At 37.2% G+C, this 18,993-nt stretch overlaps 2 protein-coding genes across 3 annotated transcripts in view; one reads left to right on the forward strand and one right to left on the reverse strand.

The window, feature by feature from the left end:
- The window catches only part of ETFDH (electron transfer flavoprotein dehydrogenase), a 29,743-nt gene extending 16,657 nt beyond the window's left edge, over nucleotides 1-13,086 (reverse strand). Inside the window, exons 1-6 of the mRNA XM_028104314.2 lie at nucleotides 12,686-13,086; nucleotides 7,540-7,680; nucleotides 6,927-7,156; nucleotides 5,573-5,654; nucleotides 5,023-5,141; nucleotides 2,514-2,591 (exon numbers count right to left, since the gene is read on the reverse strand). Coding sequence (XP_027960115.1) covers nucleotides 2,514-2,591; nucleotides 5,023-5,141; nucleotides 5,573-5,654; nucleotides 6,927-7,156; nucleotides 7,540-7,680; nucleotides 12,686-12,719 — 684 coding nt within the window. The 5' untranslated portion in view covers nucleotides 12,720-13,086. The remainder of the gene's footprint in view (nucleotides 1-2,513; nucleotides 2,592-5,022; nucleotides 5,142-5,572; nucleotides 5,655-6,926; nucleotides 7,157-7,539; nucleotides 7,681-12,685) is intronic.
- CUNH4orf46 (chromosome unknown C4orf46 homolog) lies at nucleotides 12,874-16,953 on the forward strand. Of its 2 annotated transcripts, none has more exons than XR_003609477.2 (2): nucleotides 12,874-13,073; nucleotides 15,295-15,379. XR_003609477.2 is itself a non-coding variant. In XM_028104316.2 (2 exons), exons 1-2 carry the CDS (start codon nucleotides 13,410-13,412, stop codon nucleotides 15,448-15,450), a joined length of 342 nt encoding a protein of 113 aa, XP_027960117.1. In that variant the 5' UTR covers nucleotides 13,350-13,409; the 3' UTR covers nucleotides 15,451-16,953. The 2 variants fall into 2 exon arrangements, 1 of the variants encoding a protein (XP_027960117.1); XM_028104316.2 differs by lacking the exon at nucleotides 12,874-13,073 and adding an exon at nucleotides 13,350-13,595 and having other exon boundaries at nucleotides 15,295-16,953.
- Nucleotides 16,954-18,993: the final 2,040 nt, after the last annotated feature.

Here is an 18,993-nt window from a genome sequence, read left to right on the forward strand (position 1 = left end):
GAGCCACCCAGGCGCCCCTAAAACAATTCAATCTTAATGAACTAAAATGTTACTTAATATATTTCAGCTTCCTCTTAGAGGCAGTATGTCCCGTAGTTTTCAAGGGGCAGGCCCTGAAGCCAGCCACACTGTTTATATTCAAACCCCAGCCCCACTATTTACAGCTGGCTGACCTTGGGCAAATCACTTAACGTCTGAAACTTAAAAATGTCCAAATCAGAATTCTTATAATAAGATGGCTATTAGATGTGGCACAGAGCTTCTGAATAAGCAGGAGGACATAGGATTCTGGACTTGGGTATTTAGAGCCATGTGACCAGATGTGGTCACATGATTGAATAAAGCCGCCATTGTGGAAAGACACAACTTGTGTGTGTGTCCTCATAGCATGCTCATGACATTCGGTTACAAAGGTGGTGTGAGAAGCCAACCATGTCAGCGCTGCCTACTAGGATATCAAGTAAAAAAGACAAGAGAAATGATTACTCGGTTGACAAGGTGGGGGTATTTGTGACTCCGACGAGCTGTTTCAGTGAAATGGCAGGGAAGAAAGCCTAACTAGGTGTGTTAAATAGAGTGGAACAACAGAATAAACACAGTTCTCGGTTCTCCCCACGCCAAACCTGTGGTACTAAAACAGTTATTTTAAAAATTTAGATTCTGGAGCTCATATCACTAAGACTCCATGTACTCTTCTATGTTTTTATATCTATATAAACACAATATAGGAAAGATATGGGTTTTTTTTCTTTTTTTTTTTAAGATTTTACTTATTTGTCAGAGAGAAAAGAGAGCACAAACAGGGGAAGCAGCAGACAGAGGGAGAAGCAGGCTCCCCTCTGAGCAGGGAGCCCGATGCGGAACTCAATCCCACGACCCTGGGATCATGACCTGAGCTGAAAGCAGAGGCTTGACCAACTAGGCCACCCAGGTATCCCAGGAAAGATATGTTTTTTTTTAACTACAAAGCCCAAAACACAAAAATTTACTTTTGAACAAATTTGAGAACATACAAAAAATGAAATATCAGAATAGCAGAACTTGTGTGCCTCAGTTCTGTTGTAATTGTAAATATAAAAATCTTAAAAGAATACAGTACACTTTAAAATTAAATGATCATGGGCACCTAGGTGGCTCAGTTGGTTAAGCGACTGCCTTCAGCTCAGGTCATGATCCTGGAGTCCTGGGATCGAGTCCCACATCAGGCTCCCTGCTCAGCAGGGAGTCTGCTTCTCCCTCTGACCCTCTTCCCTCTCGTGCTCTCTATCTATCTCTCATTCTCTCTCTCTCTCCCAAATAAATAAAATCTTTAAAAAAAAATTAAATGATCATAATACAGGAAAGAATAACTATAACACAGGAAAGAATACAGGAAAAACAATATTCTTTCATTATTATGGAAAGCAGTAGGAGATAATAGTTGTTTGCAAATCTAGCTATGCACCAGAATTCTTTGGGGGCTTGTTAAAAAATAGCTTCAAGGGCCTACTCTAGGACACACTGAATCCCAGACCTCACAGAATTCCGACGAAACCAGTCAAACACTTAGAACAATGAAGTAGGTAAGACTCAAGAGTTTTGCCACTTGCTTATCTCTAAGCAGGAAGAAATGAGAAGCAGGAAAATCTGCTGGAGGAGACTCAACTAGATTCCCCATTCTATTCAAGAATGGCAGAGAGAAGGATAAATTCTAAGTTAACAAATATTTATTGAGGACCTGACATGACCTGGCGCTATGGTAGGTACTGCAGTAACGCTCCATGATCTCTTCCCTTATGGAGCTTATGAACCAGTTGAGAAATTAAGACAATGAGCAAATAAATATGAATTGACAAATTAATTTACTGAGATGTTATTTTATGTTTTGTTCTAGTATTATGGGAAAGCAAGGTGTTTTTTTTTCTTGTCCTTTCCAAGGAATCTTACACAGTGAGAGATCCAGATCCTGAGAGGTTTTCTTTTGCAAATTCAAAAATAAAAGTTGTAAATCCTGAAAACCATCCAGGATTATATCTGAATGAGAGGAAAGCAATCAGTTGTATATTTGCCAAGAGATATTACAATCACATCAAAGACTTGATCAGCATTACTAATAGTAATGCAAATGATTCTCGTCCACAGAAATGAAAATTATGGAAGTGGCAATGCAGTTGATTGATGACCTACATATATGTATGTTTTTTTAATTCTCCTTGAACTGGCTGTAACATATTACTGATTCTGTCATTTATTAATGAGTGAAATAAAATCTTTGTCCCATGTTTGTTTTATATTTGTATGAGTCATGTTTTTATCTTTAAAAAAAGTATTCTTAAACATGTTATATCTTCTTGTCTAAGTCCTTTTTAGTTCAAAGATGCCTCTATATTTTTTAAGAGAAAAATTCCACATTAATAATTATATTCTAACATACACTTTATTAATGTGCAGTTTGTAGCAAAGCTAAATTATTGTATTTAAGTCGATTCTTTTTTTGTCAGTTTGTTAAGCGCATTAACTGTTAAAATGTTTACCTTTGGTGCACCATCCTTTTGTATCCCTACATCGTTAGTGGCAACTCCTTTTACACTGCTATCTTCATGAAAAAGTACCTAAAATGAAAACATATTTGGTTATCACCTTAGAGGATTCATAACCAACCTGAAAAGAAGCAATAGATATTTAAGAAAGTGAACATGTTCTCTAGATTACAGAAATAACAGGTTTTAACATGTTTAGGCAAAAAAAAGAGACATGTTTTAAAGATACTCCCTTCGAGAGTATAAAAGAACATAGCTCGAACAGTTGGAAATGAAAGAAATGCCACAACTTTGATGAAGAAGAAAAGGGGGAAGCTACTACAGAGGTCACTAAAGAAGCCAGTGAGAATAAACAAAGAGCTCTGAAGAGATCAGGTATCAAAAACATGTATACAGACCCTGAAATCAGGGCCTCTAACAAATGAAGACCATCAGTGTTGGGTGGGAAGACAATAGTGTCAGGAAAGCCTCTGTTCCAAATGAGCTGAGATGCCCCCCCCGCCAAAAAAAAACCAAAGAAAAGGAAACAACAAAACAAAACACAAAGAGGTTCAAGATAGTCCAAATGTGATTAAAGTTTATTTCCGGAGCAAGCAGGATTGGCGAAAACTGGTCAAAATTGTAATTCTGAGGATGAGAAATAGTAATATTCTATAATTCTTACTTAGTTTCTGTTTCCTCTCCGGAGGAAAATGCCCTTTAGATAGGAAGTACAAAATATAGGTTAGACACAGGAGTGGAAAGGTAAAGCAAGGATTAGCAGCAATGGAGATGAAAAGAAAAACATAAACCTTTTATTTCATACCCTGAAAATGAATCAACAGTATAATGTGGCTTTGAACTAAAACTGAAGTCTGGCTCAGAGTACAAAGAAACCTGACAAACCTGACATTAATCTATTGATGATGATCTTTAAGGGACTGAGGAAAAGAGGAGAGTTAATGAGACTGTGTGTGTATGGTGTGTGTGGGTGTGTGTGTGTGTGTGTGTGTGTGTACACAAAAACTGAAAATCATAGATTCTATAAACCACCTACTTGTGATTTTGATATTAATCCCAGTCAAGAACATTTTAACCAGGAGAAATAAAAAACCCACACTTGCGTCCAAAAACCCAAATGTATGTATGTATGTACATGTATACACACACACACACACACACACATATGCGTGTGTGTGTGTGTGTGTGAGAGTTGGGAAAACAAAAATTAGTATTAGCAGTAAGTATAATACAGGGACCTATGTGTTTTATTTGACTTACATATTGTAAGCGTAAAAACAAATAAAAAATTTTTTTGAATTTTCCCTGAGGCCCAAACCAAAAAACCTCCCCCTCCTGTCAATTCGTCCAATCATTTCCTTTAGAAAAGTTAATTGTAGACCCTTTCTTTGTCTCTCTGAGATATAGGAATGTTTTTAAAAGTTTTATTTAAGACTCTTGCCAGATGTGCACCTCAGAAACGTGTTTCCCAGGGGCCTCGGAGACATTTTTGAAATGTGAACACCAAAAAGAATGGTGTCCTGTTTTCCTGTCACCATAGGAGTCTGGGCTAGGTGCTTGGCTCCAAGTTGTGACTTCCTGCTTGTCAAAAAATTACAAGTTTTATTTTTTTCTCTCGATAAAGACAATTAACTTGTATGTAATGGATTGTATCTGTGTGGCTATGTAAGAGGGTAAGATTTCTTTCTGTCTTGGCAATCTCCCTAGCAGAGTGCCTGTGACATGCACTGCAGTCCTGGTTTAATGCTTACTAAATAATAAAACTTTTTAATAATTTATAGAGGTGATTTTTCTGGGTTGGCAGGAGATTTTATTTTTAATCATTTCCCCAATAATACTTAATGAGAGTTAACTCTATGATATGTGTGCCAAAAGAGTTATTTGGAGACAATTAACAGAACAGTTTCTAGAGTGAAGAAAGCAAGAGCCCTGTTCTACACTAGGCTTGAAGTAGTTTTTTCATTCTGGATGCCACTTTATAAAGGGCATAAAAAGGCAATGCATTCAGAGTGCACTGAGAATACTGAAGGAACTCAAACTAATGTATCATCATGGCTGAAAGAACTGATAATGTTTAACCTAGAAACGAAAACAACAGCAGAGTGAAAGTGGGGAAGAAGAGAGTGGGGCATAATTATAAGTGGAAAACTGTCCTTGGAAGAGGGCATTGATTTGTTCTATGTAGTGTAAAAAAGAAGATATATTTCCATTCAATAGAAGAAAGAGAATATTATCAACAATCCAAACGTCAGATAGAGATGATCTCATCCCCGATGATGGTGTTCAGTCATAAAAGACAATCACATGATATATATGCCTACAAGATCAGGAATTCAAGTACTCTTTGGATTAGATCTTTCCAAGATTCCTTCTAATCTTACAATTCTAAAATCCTATGGGTTTCTAAAATATTTATTTACCTCTGTACCATTTTTGGTTTATATTCAAAAGAAAAAGAGATTATTTCCCAGAAATATTAAAAACAAAATACAACTATACAAACCTCAGCAGCAGCATAACCAGGGTATACTTCAACACCAAGGGCTTCTGCTTGTTCTCCCATCCAGCTCACTAAATGTCCCAAGCGTACAATGTAATTGCCATGATTATTCATTGGAAGACCTACAAATACATGCTTAATTTATCAATCTGACATTTTATCGGTAAAACAACTCAAAAACATAAATACTTAATTTAAAAATTCTAAGCAATGTGTAATTTCTGTGTAAATATACACATCATCCTATGGTCATAATTTCACTTATATTCTACAGCTTTGGCATAGAGTTCTAAGTATTAAATTAAAAAACCATTACAACACTACATTAAAATTCTGGGTTGCCTTACAAGGCTATCTCAATTCTTCTAGACTGGAAGACGAACTAGGTTCTAGTCCTGTTTTACTATAAGCTAGCTATATAACTTTGGGTCAGTCCTTCAAATCTCCGAGCATCAGTTTTCTCATCTGTAAAAAGAAAAGATTTCACCAGATGAAATGTGGTTCCCTCCAGGTACAGAATTCTATGAGTCTACACATATTTATCATACCTTACCTGGAAGAATTGGCACAGGAATTCTGTATTTCTCTGTTAAAATTCCAAATCTGTCTTCTGTTACGGGAGTGTTAAGTGGAGCCTAAAAACAAAAGAAGGAAAGAGAAGGAAGTTTTTAGTTCATATTCGTAACGGTAAATACAAATAATAAAAAAACTGTGTCAAAAGGGAAAGTGAACTACTCTCCTCACTTTTCTCTCATCATTTCCTTTAGAAAACTTGGAACTGCAAATCCTCTTTGTCTCTTTGAGATGTATGGGAATCTTTTTAAAATCTAAATAAACCAGTTTTATATGCCAGAAATCTTTCTTGGGGGCCTTGGAGACATCTTGGACATGGCTTCCTGTCTCCCTGTCTCTGTGGGAGTTTAGCCTAGGTGCTTGCTCCAAGTTGTAACTTCCTGCTTGATGAAAACATAAGAGAAGTTTTATTTTTCCTTTGGATACAGACAATTAACAGGTGTGTCATGGATTGTATCTGCTCAGTTATATAGGGCTCTGAAAACCTTTTTCTATTGCAACTGCTATGTCAATAATAATTCAATAATATCTATTTTTGGTATAATATTGAAAAGAGAAAGTTAATTAGATATAATTAAAGTATTTCTAGTTTAAAGGATCTTGGTATTTTAGAAAGAAGAGCATAGATGAAATTTTGGGAATTCAATTTACTCCATCTAGAAATAATAAAGAAATCATGTAGTTTTTGACCTTTACAAAGTATATTCACAGGTAGCGAATATTCTAACCTTGGCAGGCATAACATAACCCATCTTATAGAAGAAAAAGCTAAGATATGTAACGTGTAAGATTTTAACCAAAGCCATACAAATTATGAAAGCAGTAAAATTAACATTCAGTTCTCAGCATATCATACCAGTGCCTTTTCTTCTTAGGTTATGAGAGGCCATATTAATTTATTCTTTAGAACATTTGATTAGATTATCCTCTTTGGTTTTAGATATTACAATGTCCCAGGAAATTTACATAAAACTTTATTAAGAACAATGATATAAACACCTATGGAACAAGTTAGGAAATACTCTCAAAATCAAAATGCTGTATTTTATTTGGTACAAATATTCTAGTATCTTCTCAAGCTAAGACCTTCTCATATATCCAGTACATAAATACAACATGTAGAAGACATTACACGAGTATATGAGTTAATATCTTAAAATTATAAGTATAGTTGATACGATTCAATTTTTTGGCTCTTTTTAAGTTAAAAAATGCGTATCTATAATAATCCTTTAAGAGACAGAATTACATAAAAAGGGTTTTCCATCTTCCAGTAGTTTGGAACTAGAGATACGATAAAGATTACATTTTGTATAAAAACCAGTTTGTCATACTCCCTTTTCCTTCCAGTCTGGGAATAATTCTTCAAAAGCACGCGGATCAAGGCAAGCCCCTGAGAGAGTGTGAGCTCCTATTTGAGCAGCTTTCTCTACTAGACACACACGGATGTCCTTTTCATGTTTAGTAGCCAACTGCTTTAGACGAACAGCTGCAGAGAGTCCTGCAGGGCCTGCGCCAACTATAACTACATCCGCTTCTTCTGCAAACCTCTCCATGTTCACTCCTGGGAGGAAAAAATGATTTAAAAAATACATGAAAATTCTAGGATGACTATAATCTGTTAAAAATCACAAAATGCTTTAGAGCATTTATAGAAATTGCCCTTCTGCTTTGTATGAGAATTATACTAAATATATTAATTAGATGTTCTCTTAGGTTCTGATCCTGTGTATATCTTATCTTTGCTTCCATAAACCAACTTTTGGCTTTGAGATTTACTACTATAAACTACGCAGATATTTTCTTATCTCAGCATCAATATGTAATAGATTGGGCAAAGCTATGAAATATTATTAGATGACTTTATATTATCATGAAAAATATTTCCACAAAATGATACAAAGTCTCTAGAGAAGCCTCAACACTTCTAGGGAAATTATTACTTACCTTCCCATCGCTTGTCCTTATCCCGGGGGTAAACAGTATAGTGGGTAGTAACTCGAGGTACAACAGAAGTTGAAGACCATCTTGTATGACACAGAGGTAGATAATTTTTCTTAATTTTTAAGGCATGAAAGCACTGATATGCTGCACAAAAATTATAAACATTAGTATCATTTTTTTCAATTGGCTTCCCTCGGAGTAGACTAAAAAAACCATTTTTTTTAAAGGAAAAAATTCTAGGATTGGGAATCAGATTTGGTTTGTTTAATTTTCTAATATTTAGCCTTAAGACCTTAAATCATTACCCTCTCTAGGTTTCAGTCTCCTCATCCAGAAAAAGGTCACTAGATGATCTCTAAGGTACCTTTTCGATCTAAAATTGTATGACTCCAGGAGATGTCTTATATTTGGAAATTTGTATTTATCGTCTCACCATATCAACACTGCAGACAGTGAATAGTTAGATCTATGCTGTTGAGCCATTAGTTGTGATATGACCTGAAATATACTGTACTATTTCCTAGATGAACAACTTAGCTTCTTCTCATAAAGCAATGTTTTCAAACTATATTTAAAAAGTATCTAATAAACTAACTTATTCAATTTAGCTCATATCAAGCTTAACCTATAAATAGGATGACCATAAAATTTATCAACCAAACTGGGTACTTTTTTAAAAAAAAAAGACTTATTTGTCAGAGAGAGAAAGCATGTGCACACAAGCAGGGAGAAGAGCAGGTAGGGGGAGAAGCAGGCTCCCTGCTCAGCAGGGAGCCTGATATGGGACTCGATCCCAGGACCCTGGGATCATGACCTGAGCCGGAGGCAGACGCTTAACTGACCGAGCCACCTAGGCTTCCCTAAACTGGATACTTTTGAGAGTAAAAATGGGCAGTATTAATGACTATGCTGGGACAATGTGGGCAAGCTAGGTTTTATGGTCAGCTTTTTAAAAAACTGACTCTCCCATATGGCAATATCTGTACATATTCATCAAGTTAGCAAATAGAAATAAACAGAAGTGTGCAAAGATTTATCTGCAATAATGTTCATTAAACCTCTGTTGTCCTTAAACCTTCAATTCTACTTCTTCCTTCTCCTATCTGAAGCAGACACCCTCACACACCAAACATAATAGAAAGAAGCAATTAAGTGGGAACTTTCCTATTTCCTTGGTAAGAACCTCTAATCTGTATTTGTGTCCACTCTTTGTTCATTTTCTCAGGTTATAACAGATATCTTTTCACTTAGATTACTGATGATGAGGCTTATCCCTCCCATTTTCATAGGGACATCCCTCCACCTGAAGCCTTAGCTTTCACCTGTATCTTTAATTTCTGTCTCCTTTCTGTGGTACTCTTCTCCTTGATACATCTATCCCATTATATTAAAAAAAAAAGGACAGAGAATACTCCCTTGGAAATAGCCCTGACAGATATAAAAACTTATATTTGGAGTTACAGTAATTAAAAGTCTGTTATAGGAGAAGGGATAGAATAATCAAAGGAAAGGAAAGGAATAAAGAGTTCAGAAATAGAATACACATAAGGATTTGGTGTATGCTAAAAATACCATTTCTAATCAGGGAGAAGAAAGGGTTACTCATTAAATGGTCAAAGATAGGGAGAAATTCATTTGGAAAAACGTATACCTTTCTCTTCCTATCAAAATGAATTCCATTTGGTCTATGGTTTTAACAGAAAAAGTCAAAGTATAAAAGATTATGTTGCCATGTCCACAGATTATTTGTTTCTCCACTTTTGAGTGTGGACTGCAATTAGTGACTAGCTTCCAACAAGTAGAGTACAAAAGGGAAAAATATTAATTTTACAGTGGAGAAATATAGCAGACCCTTTAACCAAATGATCAAGTTTAACATTACTGGCAATAAGACATGTTGGTATCACACGCTCCCTGATAGGATAAGAAGGGCTTTTTACTTCTGTGGCATACTTCCCCAAAATCTGTATCCTCAGTTTAAACATGAGAAATCATCAGACAAATTCAGATTGAGGGACATTCTACAAAATGCCTGGCTAGTATATATATTGAAAGTAGCAAGGTCATGAGAGACAAGAAAAGATACATGTCATTACACATTTGTCAAATATACATAAAATGCACAATATAGAGAGTGAATTCTAATATAAACCATGGACTTGAACAATGATGTATCAAAACTGGCTCACCAATTGTAACAAATGTACCACACCAATGCCAGATGTTAAAAGGGAATGGGGGAAAGTTACATGGAAACTGTGTATTTTCTGCTCAACTTTTCTTTAAACCTAAAACTGCCAAAAAATTAAGTTTATTAATTAAAAACAAAACAAACAAATACAAAAGGGCAACATGGAAAAAGACAGTGGTTAAGTGCATAGGTTTTGGAGTCTGTCTACACTGTGTCTGAATTCGTAACAGTAATGAAACCTTCAGCAAGTAATTTTAACTCTCACCCCATCTGGGTGGCTCAGTTGGTTAAGCGACTGCCTTCGGCTCAGGCCGTGATCCTGGAGTCCCGGGATCGAGTCCTGCATCGGGCTCCCAGCTCAGCGGGGAGTCTGCTTCCCCCTCTGACCCTCATGATCTCTCTATCTCATTCTCTCTCTCAAATAAATAAATAAAATCTTAAAAAAAAACAAAAACAAAGGAGACCATCAATTCTAAAGTCTATGGTCAATTTTGTCTTGGAAATATTATGGTACAGGATCTAGTATAACTCTTACACAAAACAAGTGGCCAATACATATTTGATAACTAGATAGGTATCTTCCTAGTTACATTTTTCACTGTAATTTAGGAACCTGCAAATCTCTGGTGTAATTTCCAAAAACTAACCTGGGTTATAGAGCAATAAAAATAATGAGGCCTTTCCTCGTTTTTAACTTGTCTCTTATAATGAAGCATGTATCTGCAAATGAACAAGTTTCTAAACATGGACTATAACAAATAATTAGTAAAGATCAACAAAGACTTTTGCATGGATTTGAAATGTAAAATGTAATAAAATTTACATTTTAATGGATATACTGAACAGCTAAAAATTTTCAATTATAATATCACACCTTATCCTTCATGACCTTATGAAAATTGTGGGGCAGCTACAATGCCCATTTACAGTAGATACATATGAATTCAGACCACCCAAGCTCTCAATCCTTCCAACACCAGTCAAGCTCTGAGACTACAATTGGATTTGAAATGATTTGTGAAGTAATGGAAACTGAGCTGTGATGAAAACAAGATTTTTCTTTCTTTTTTCTGATTAAATGGAGAGATAACAGCCTGGCATAGGCTAGTTATTCTTTAGCACCTAATTGCAGAATTAACATATTTTTATATTTTACTCTTTCCAATAATTTTTTAAAGCAAAAATCTGGCATCAGACATCAATAATTAAAGATTATGATGAATGCAGGAAGGGAAGAGATTTAGAGTAGCTGAACTCTAAGCTAAAGGCTTTTAAACACTAAAAAAATCTGTTTTTGATAATCTTATAGTGGCAAGGAAACTAGTTTTCTCTACTTGCAAAGGCATACTGAAAATTATAGTATCGGGAATAATTTTTTAATTTTTAGGTAACCTTTCACATATCCTAAGTCTTGAAAAAATGTACATAAGGCACATAAATAAAGATATTATAGGAGAATTCAGTTCTAGAGTTCAAATATAGCATTATCATCATTCAAAATAATATTTATTAAATAATTTGTACTATTATTAAAAGATATTAAAATCTTTGTCTTATGATGAATTGTAGTTTAGTGTGTAGAAGTTATCATTTGCTGTTGAAAACTGATGATCTGGTATCAGATAAAAGTAATTCTACTGCTTATACAGCTAGATATTTTCTTGAAAATATTTGGAACTTGGTAGTTTGATTTCCCCCACGGGATAAAAATTAAAAAGTCACAACCTTTACTCCCTTTCTGAAAACAATCTGATACTCCACTTTGGATATTTGAACAATTAGGCACCTTGGCTGAATTTTAGTAGAGAAGGTCAAAAAGTCCATTGAACTCATAACATCACCATATCAAAGTCACACTGCCAACCCATTTGTGTCCATCTCTTTGTTGCCAGTAGTGTTAACACTGAGCTATGCAAATGGCAATGATTTAAGTATCCTTGGAAAATGGAAATGCTAATTTTGGTGAAATGTAATTAACACTTGGTCCAAGAATGATTTCAGCTAAATTAGGCAATAGGGCAGATAGCATCTGACTACTTTGATATTTCACAAAACATAAAGTGTTATCCACACATTAGTGTAGTAATACATGCGCAAGTATCAGGAACTTTAAATAAAATTCTAATTTAACATATGGTGGCCAAATCTGACAAATTTCTACTTTCATGAAATATACATAAGAAGAACATCCTTGAATTTGCAATATGTATACTTGTTTATTCCATAAACAAAAATTAAAAAAACTAAACCAAAAAAAACCAAGCCAAATGTGACAAAATGCAAGGTCCTGTAGTGAATCTTTTTGAATTTTTAAACTTTCAAGTAAAACAAAACAAAGACCATCCAACTGCATTATTATTTTTACTTAAGAGAAAGGGAAGTAATGAGGTATTTTCACAAGTCATTGTGATGGTTCTAGGAGCACCCATAACACGATAAGCCTCTAACGTTAATTTTAGACCATGCAGAAAAACTTCTGGCTCCAAATATAATCTGGTGACTCGGGTAGCGCATATGGATGTTAATCATGCTGTGACTAGGATGGATGGTTGCAAAGACGAAAGTCAGGGCACAACCAAGAAGAAAAACTGTGCAAGTATTATTTTATCCATTTCCAACAATGCAACAGAAAACACCCGAGCTTTGCGATAAGAGTTAGGGCCAGGATTTGGAAGATTCAGTTCGGGACTCCACCGGAGGGCCGTGTTGATAAGTTTCCTCCGCCCGTGACCTTTAGCCTAGTTGTCAATTCTTCCAATGGGGGCAACTCTAGGGGGAGAAATCTAGGGTCCACTGCCAGGTGTAGACAGCGTGACTTTTACCCGAGTTTAACCTGAGGACGTCAGGAGAGCAGGTGAAGAAAGGTGAGTGTCTAGATCCCCCCAGGTGCAGCCCTGTCCGTTTCGCCCTAACTCCTCGACCTTCCTCCACTTATCCCCGCCCGGAGTTCCCTCTCACCCGGGCAGGACAGCTTGGCTAGCGGCACCAACATATTCACTGGTCCCAGGACTGTCGGTGGGACACAACGGAGGGGCTGTCTGTGGCTCTCCGCGGGTGCTGGACCTCTAGGCCGCGGGGGGCGCCATCACCTGCCGAAAAAGACAAACACCTCCACTGAAGTTTGCCTCCCAGCTCTGCCCAAGGCTTCGGCTTCACGGTGCTCCCGCCTCTTTCTCGCTCTGCGCCGGCGCTGCACATGACGCTACGGCCAGCAGAGACATCCGGGTCACGTTCCGAAAGAGGAAAAGGAAAGGGACTCCAAGTCCCAGCACGATCCCGGCTTCAGGCTGAAGATTAGTTCTCCGTTTGCGTCTCACCAAGGGGTGGTGAGGACGCGGGAGTGCAGGTGAGAGAGACCCACAGATCCCGTGGTATACGCGCGCATCAAAAGTAGTGGGAGGGGGAGCGACGCATACAGCATTCTGGGAGTTGTAGTCCTCTGCTCAAGCGCCTTCTGAGCCTGACTGGAGTTTTGCGCAGGAACGATGAACCGCCCAAGGTGATTGGCTGTCCCGAAAACATGACTAGTATTCGCGGACTTGGGCAGAGACCCACAAGGAGACTGGGCGGGACTTCAGGCGGGAGGAGGCGGGGCTTCTGGGTGTTGGGCGCGAGTAGTTTGAAAGACAGTTGGTGTTGGTTCGGCTGCTAAGGTCCGATTTCGCAGTACCTGTCCTGCTCAATGGCAGACCCTGAGGAGGTGCGGATTTCTTCGCCGCCCCCGCCGCCTCCTTCCTCTCCCTCGTCTTCAGACGCTTCGTCAGCATCTTCCCCCAGGGTCCCAGTGAGTTTGGGCTGGCCAGTTGCGAGCAGGAGCAGCGGCCGAACGGTGGACCCTCTGGAGGAAGTAGAGCTGCAGATTGGAGACGTGAGTGTCGCTCGACCGGTCTCGGAGCCGCGTCCCCACTCGGCCCTTGTTGGAAGACAGACCGCTGCTGTGCAAGGGAGGGAAGGACCAGGAATCCGCATCTCGCCCTTCTGCCCCCTGAGGGTGTGGGCTGGGGGGGTGGGTAGGTAAACCGGAGACCCGAGGCCCCTTGTCCACCATCCCTGAGGACTCCTCCTTTAGAATTAGTGTTGAGGAGTCAGGGGTTAACCCTCCATCCGCCTCACCCCTCACTGTTTTCTTTTTGTCTCGCCTTCTGGTTTCAATCATCCTCTGTAACCTGAAACCACGCAGCTTTGCTGCGCCGACGCGTGCTGGCGGTGTCTGCCCTCTATTCCTCCTTGTCTGTTGGTGCTTAGGAACAGGCTGTGATTTCTTTTCGTGGGTCTTAAGATCCCGCTGCTCTAGTTGGCCACCTGCCAGAGCCAGCTGGCAATGCTGTGATTGCCTGTCTCAGGCTTGCTTCGCGCTGCACCCATTTGGAGGGGTTTGCTTAAGGCCCTTGTAGTCCAGATTGGTTTCATGAACGGCTAGGTCAAAGGCCCCTCCCTATGACGGCTGGAGTGCATAGTATGGTTTCTGTTGAATCTCGAATTCCACTGCCACACGCACGCGCACACACACACACACAGACCCACACACCCACACACACCCACCCAGAGGAGTTTCAGTATATAAGGACTCTTGGGTGAGTCAAGTGAATGAGGTATGTAGGATGTAATCTTCCTGGGAGAAGTTTGTGGAACAGACCCTCCTGTGCAGATTGGAAACTGGGTAATGAACTCGATTATCTCTCATTGCTTAATAAGTATTTTTTTTAAAAAGATAACTAAAGTGCTGATACAGCTTCTGCTTTTGTTGAACAAGACTGGCATCAAGAGAATATGTAGAATGGACTGCTGATAGGTGATCTAGAAACAGTGTTATTTTATATTCTAGGTGAAGAAAACATTTGAGTAAGAAGTGAATTCCACGAAGAGTTGGATATTTTCTGTGTGCTGCTTTTGTTTGTTTTGATTTTGTTGATGTTATTTGTCCCTTCAGAGTATCTGTTCTTTGGTCTATACATTTTCATGGTCTATATAGTGTTCACAGATAAAATTAGTGGGACAATGCCCTTGTTACCTAAATATCAGTGAGTTGTTTATGATGAAATCCTTCAGATACTGGTATCTGGTACTTAGTGTCAAGGGATCCAAGTCCTCTTTTTGAGCTAAATGAGTCTAGTGTATTTTCTTTCTTTTTTTTTTCTATTTAAAGATTTTGTGTTTTTGTGTTTGTTTGTTTGTTTTAAGCAATCTCTACACCCAGCATGGGGCTTGAACTCACAATGCTGAGATCAAAAGTCACTTGCTCTCTATGACTGAGCCAGCCAGGTGCCCCTGGTGTATTTTAAGTTAAAAAAAAAAAAGTACTGACTTTAAGTTAAAAAAAAAAAAGGCTGGTGCATAATGGGTATCTTCCCAGCAGACGTATTTCCTCAACGCTTACTTCATACTAAATAATTTCTTTGGTTCTCTGAAAAAGCTAGTGTTTCAATTTGAAGATTTCTTTACTTTTATGGAAAATAAGTTGGGCATGGGAGTCAAGGTTTTAAGCTATTTTTAGATTATTTATAAAATGAGATGAAAATCTGAAAGATAAACTTATATTGTTTGACTCTTTCTTTTTTTAATTTCAGGCAGCATTTTCACTAACCAAACTTCTTGAAGCCACATCTGCAGTATCAGCTCAAGTAGAAGAGCTTGCCTTCAAATGTACAGAAAATGCACGTTTCCTTAAAACATGGCGGGACCTCTTGAAAGAAGGCTATGATTCTTTGAAACCTGACAACTGATTTGGCTGTGTAATAATTCATACTTCCTCATTTATGATGTTTGAACATGTACCATAAGTATCAGGTTGTCTCCAGCAGTTCTGTGTATTCAGAATGAAAATTTCTGAGTGGTTTTCTCACTTTTGTGGAAAGCAGAATACCGATGCTATTTTTGATGCTGGCCACTATTTATCTTTAAATACTTTCTGTCCTCTAAACTTTCATAGACTCTTTCATGAAAGTTAATTTCATCAGTAGATAATGTTAATAATGCTACAGTGTGATCAAACTGAAAGGCGACACTTCCTGGGCCATTGGACTCTCTTTGGCAGATTTGGCAGAAAGTATAATGAAGAATCTTAGGCGGGTGTATCCAATTTCCACCATGATTAAGGGTCTCTATGGAATTAAAGATGATGTCTTCCTTAGTGTCTCTTGCATCTTGGGACAGAATGGAATTTCCGATTTTGTGAAGGTGACTCTGACTCCTGAGGAGGAGGTCCTTTGAAGAAGAGTGCAGATACACTTTGGGGGATCCAAAAGGAGCTGCAGTTTTAAAGTTTTCTAATGTACCGCTTCACCGTCTAGACTACAGCAGGATTTTAGTTGGAGGTTGTGTATATTGTCCTTATTATCTGATCTGTTATTCAAGTAATATTGAAATGGCCTAAGAAAAAACATCAGTTTCCTAAAGTTCCAAACAGGAATGGTTCACCAAACCCTGCAGCTGTATCCTGATGCTGGATGATACCTGTCTTTGTAGCCCTAAATTGGTTAACGTAAGTTAGCCCCACCGTCTCAGAGGCTCCACTGCCAGTACTGCAGAGCTGCGGGTGCTCTGCACACGGGATGTGTGTTTACTGTGTGTTCTGTCACTTCGGGTTCCTTCCCCCAACACCCGACATGCCTAGTCCATCTTTTCCAGTCAGTCATGTCCTGGGATCCAGTGTATAAATTCAATATTGCATGTATTGTGCATAACTGTCCTAAAGGATCTTATTTTGTGTACCATATATGTCAGAATATAGTGTACATGGCCATATAATGTAAAAAGACAATGCAACCAACTATCTTAAGTGTCATACCAACTAAAATACCAAATAAATTTTGAACAGTGACTCTTTTTTGAAAAAAAAAAAAATGTTACCAATAGGAAAAAACAGGTAGACCATTATTCTATTTGATTTCCAAGAAGATGCCAAGAATGCCAGAGTTTGAAGTTGAGCTTCATTTTCTGGACCAAGGGAAGTAACTTTAAGGTTACCAGTGTTGGCCCAGCTCCACTAGGCCAACTTCCCTGGAACTAGAGATTGTGTCTTCTTTATCTTCGGCACCTAGAACAATGACAGTGTCACACAACAACCAGTAAATGTTTGTTGAATAAAAGAGTTGACAATACAATTAAAAGCTGTCTTTTCTTCCTGTTTTTTAGTGTGAAAATTGTAACTTTTTCTAAAAAGTATTTTAATCAGAACCTCACTGACTTGAAGGAAAACATTCTTTTTATGGGAATTTGAAATTTAACTGATGACAACTTTTTAAAATATATGATAAATACTTTCTTTAATTTTTGATGCTTTTTAAAAAGCTTTTACTTCAGAAAATAAAAGCCTGTCTGGAAAGAATGTATATATATATATATATTTTTTTTTTTTTCCTCCCTCTTTATTTCTCAGGTTAATTGCTTTGTGATGTTGTATGTTCAATTGTTCTCTTTAAAGTGCCTTATCAAAATTATGGCTCTGTACTATTACTCTTTGAACTTTGCACATAACAATTCTAAATTCTAAATATAATTATTCTAAAGATACTTTGTTTTTAATGCATCAAATTTAAATGATGTGATTGGTTTCATATTATTTCCCTTTAATGACAATGTTCTACTTTACTTGTCCCATATCTCTTTTTGTTGGTTTATGTCATATGTGTCAGTGATTAAGCCAACTAGTTCTCCATAACTTATAGACATCTTTGATATGGATCTTAATTCTTTTGTAGATATGGAGATGTGTGCAGAACTATATTCTAAAGCTCTACAGTGGGGTTATAAAAGGGGACAAATAGGTGGACAAAGAATTGTTTAGTATATTAAGTCATAGTTCTTGATTAATTTTTTTAAGTTAAAAATAACACATATGGTGTGTTTATACCAAAGAGATACTTATTTTGATATTAGAAAAATATTTTTATGTGTCATCAGAAGTGCAGTTTTTTAAAATGTACAGAAATAAAAGTGTTCAAAGCAAATTTTATTTCCATTTCTTTGGGTTCATTATTTTAAAACTTTTACTGAAATATTTCAAGCATAAGAGTAAAATATTAGAGGATATATTCCCACCATGCAGATTTAATAAATGTTAGTATTCGGCTATACTTTCTTCGGATCTACATATGTTTGTAAATGTTAGATACATTTGAAACTTTTGTTACCTTTTTGATCCCATCCCTTCCTCTCTCCCAGAGGTAAACCATTGTCCTAGAAGTGGTGTATATTCTAGTTTATGTTCTTATATTTTTAATGCATATGTATGTTTTCAAAGCACTACAAAATACTGTTTTGTGTATGTGGTAGCTAGCTTCCAGAGGGCCACAATAGTCTGCCTCCTGGTATTCATGCCCTGTATAGTTTCACACATTGAAGAGTGCTGACTTGTATAACTACTAGGAGATTGAGGAAACGCAGTGTGTGATTTCTGAGGCCATACCTTTGTCCGTTTTTCTATTATGTTTTGTCTTTCCCTTATCAATTTGTAGGTATTACATATTTGAATACTAAGTAATGATCTGTTGTCTATGCTTCAACTATCTTTTGTAGTTTGTGATTTATCTTTATATTTGTGGAGTTTTGTGAAATAAATGGTTTTAATTTTAATGAAAATCTTACCAATTTTTCATAAAAGTGCTTTCTGGGTCTTTTGGAAATGTCATAAAGATACCCTCCTTTACATCGTTCCAAAAGTTAAATTTTTGTTTTTAATGTTTAGGTGTTTAATCCATCTGAATTTTGCTTATGGTGTGATTTTGGGATCTTGTTTATTTTTGTATGTGTATTGGTGTTCCTCCAAGTATCAGTATTTTCAAATGCTACCTCTGTTATTCAATTACCATATAAGTGCTTGGTTCTGAGCTCATTATTCTATTCTGATCTATTTGCTTAACCCTATGCTAAGATTCCCTATAACTTTTGTTATAACTTTATCATAAATACGATATGTACTACTTTGATTTTTGTGTGTGTGACTTCCTTCCCCAACCATGTATGTATTTTTTATGTTAGAAAAGAAAAACCATGTTAGTTTATTTCTTATTTTGTTGAATTGTGGTCAGCTGAGGTTAACCCCTGATTTTAGGCAGTGAGCTTTCTGTGGACACTAACTTTATTCCTCAGCACTAAAACTCATAGCTGCTAGTGTCGGGAGTCTGGTAGGCCCAGAGCTCAGCTCTGTTTAGTTTCTGTTGCCATGTGTGGCCCACAGAGAAGTTCATCTTATTTTTAAGAGTTGCTTTTTTAAAAAGCATTCCTTTTTATATTTCTTTTTGCTCTGCTTCATGGGAGGGGTTGGG

Source organism: Eumetopias jubatus, unplaced genomic scaffold (genome assembly GCF_037043125.1).
Source record: "Eumetopias jubatus isolate StellerSeaLion01/CBP00866 unplaced genomic scaffold, mEumJub1_p1.0 scaffold_2, whole genome shotgun sequence".
Classification (NCBI taxonomy): domain Eukaryota; kingdom Metazoa; phylum Chordata; class Mammalia; order Carnivora; family Otariidae; genus Eumetopias; species Eumetopias jubatus.

Excerpts from the sequence above, each read along its gene's own strand:
- CUNH4orf46 (XM_028104316.2), top strand. The coding sequence starts at position 13,410 with ATGGCAGACCCTGAGGAGGTGCGGATTTCTTCGCCGCCCCCGCCGCCT. Across the intron at positions 13,596-15,294 it reads TAGAGCTGCAGATTGGAGAC|GCAGCATTTTCACTAACCAA; the intron begins GTGAGTGTCGCT and ends TTTTAATTTCAG.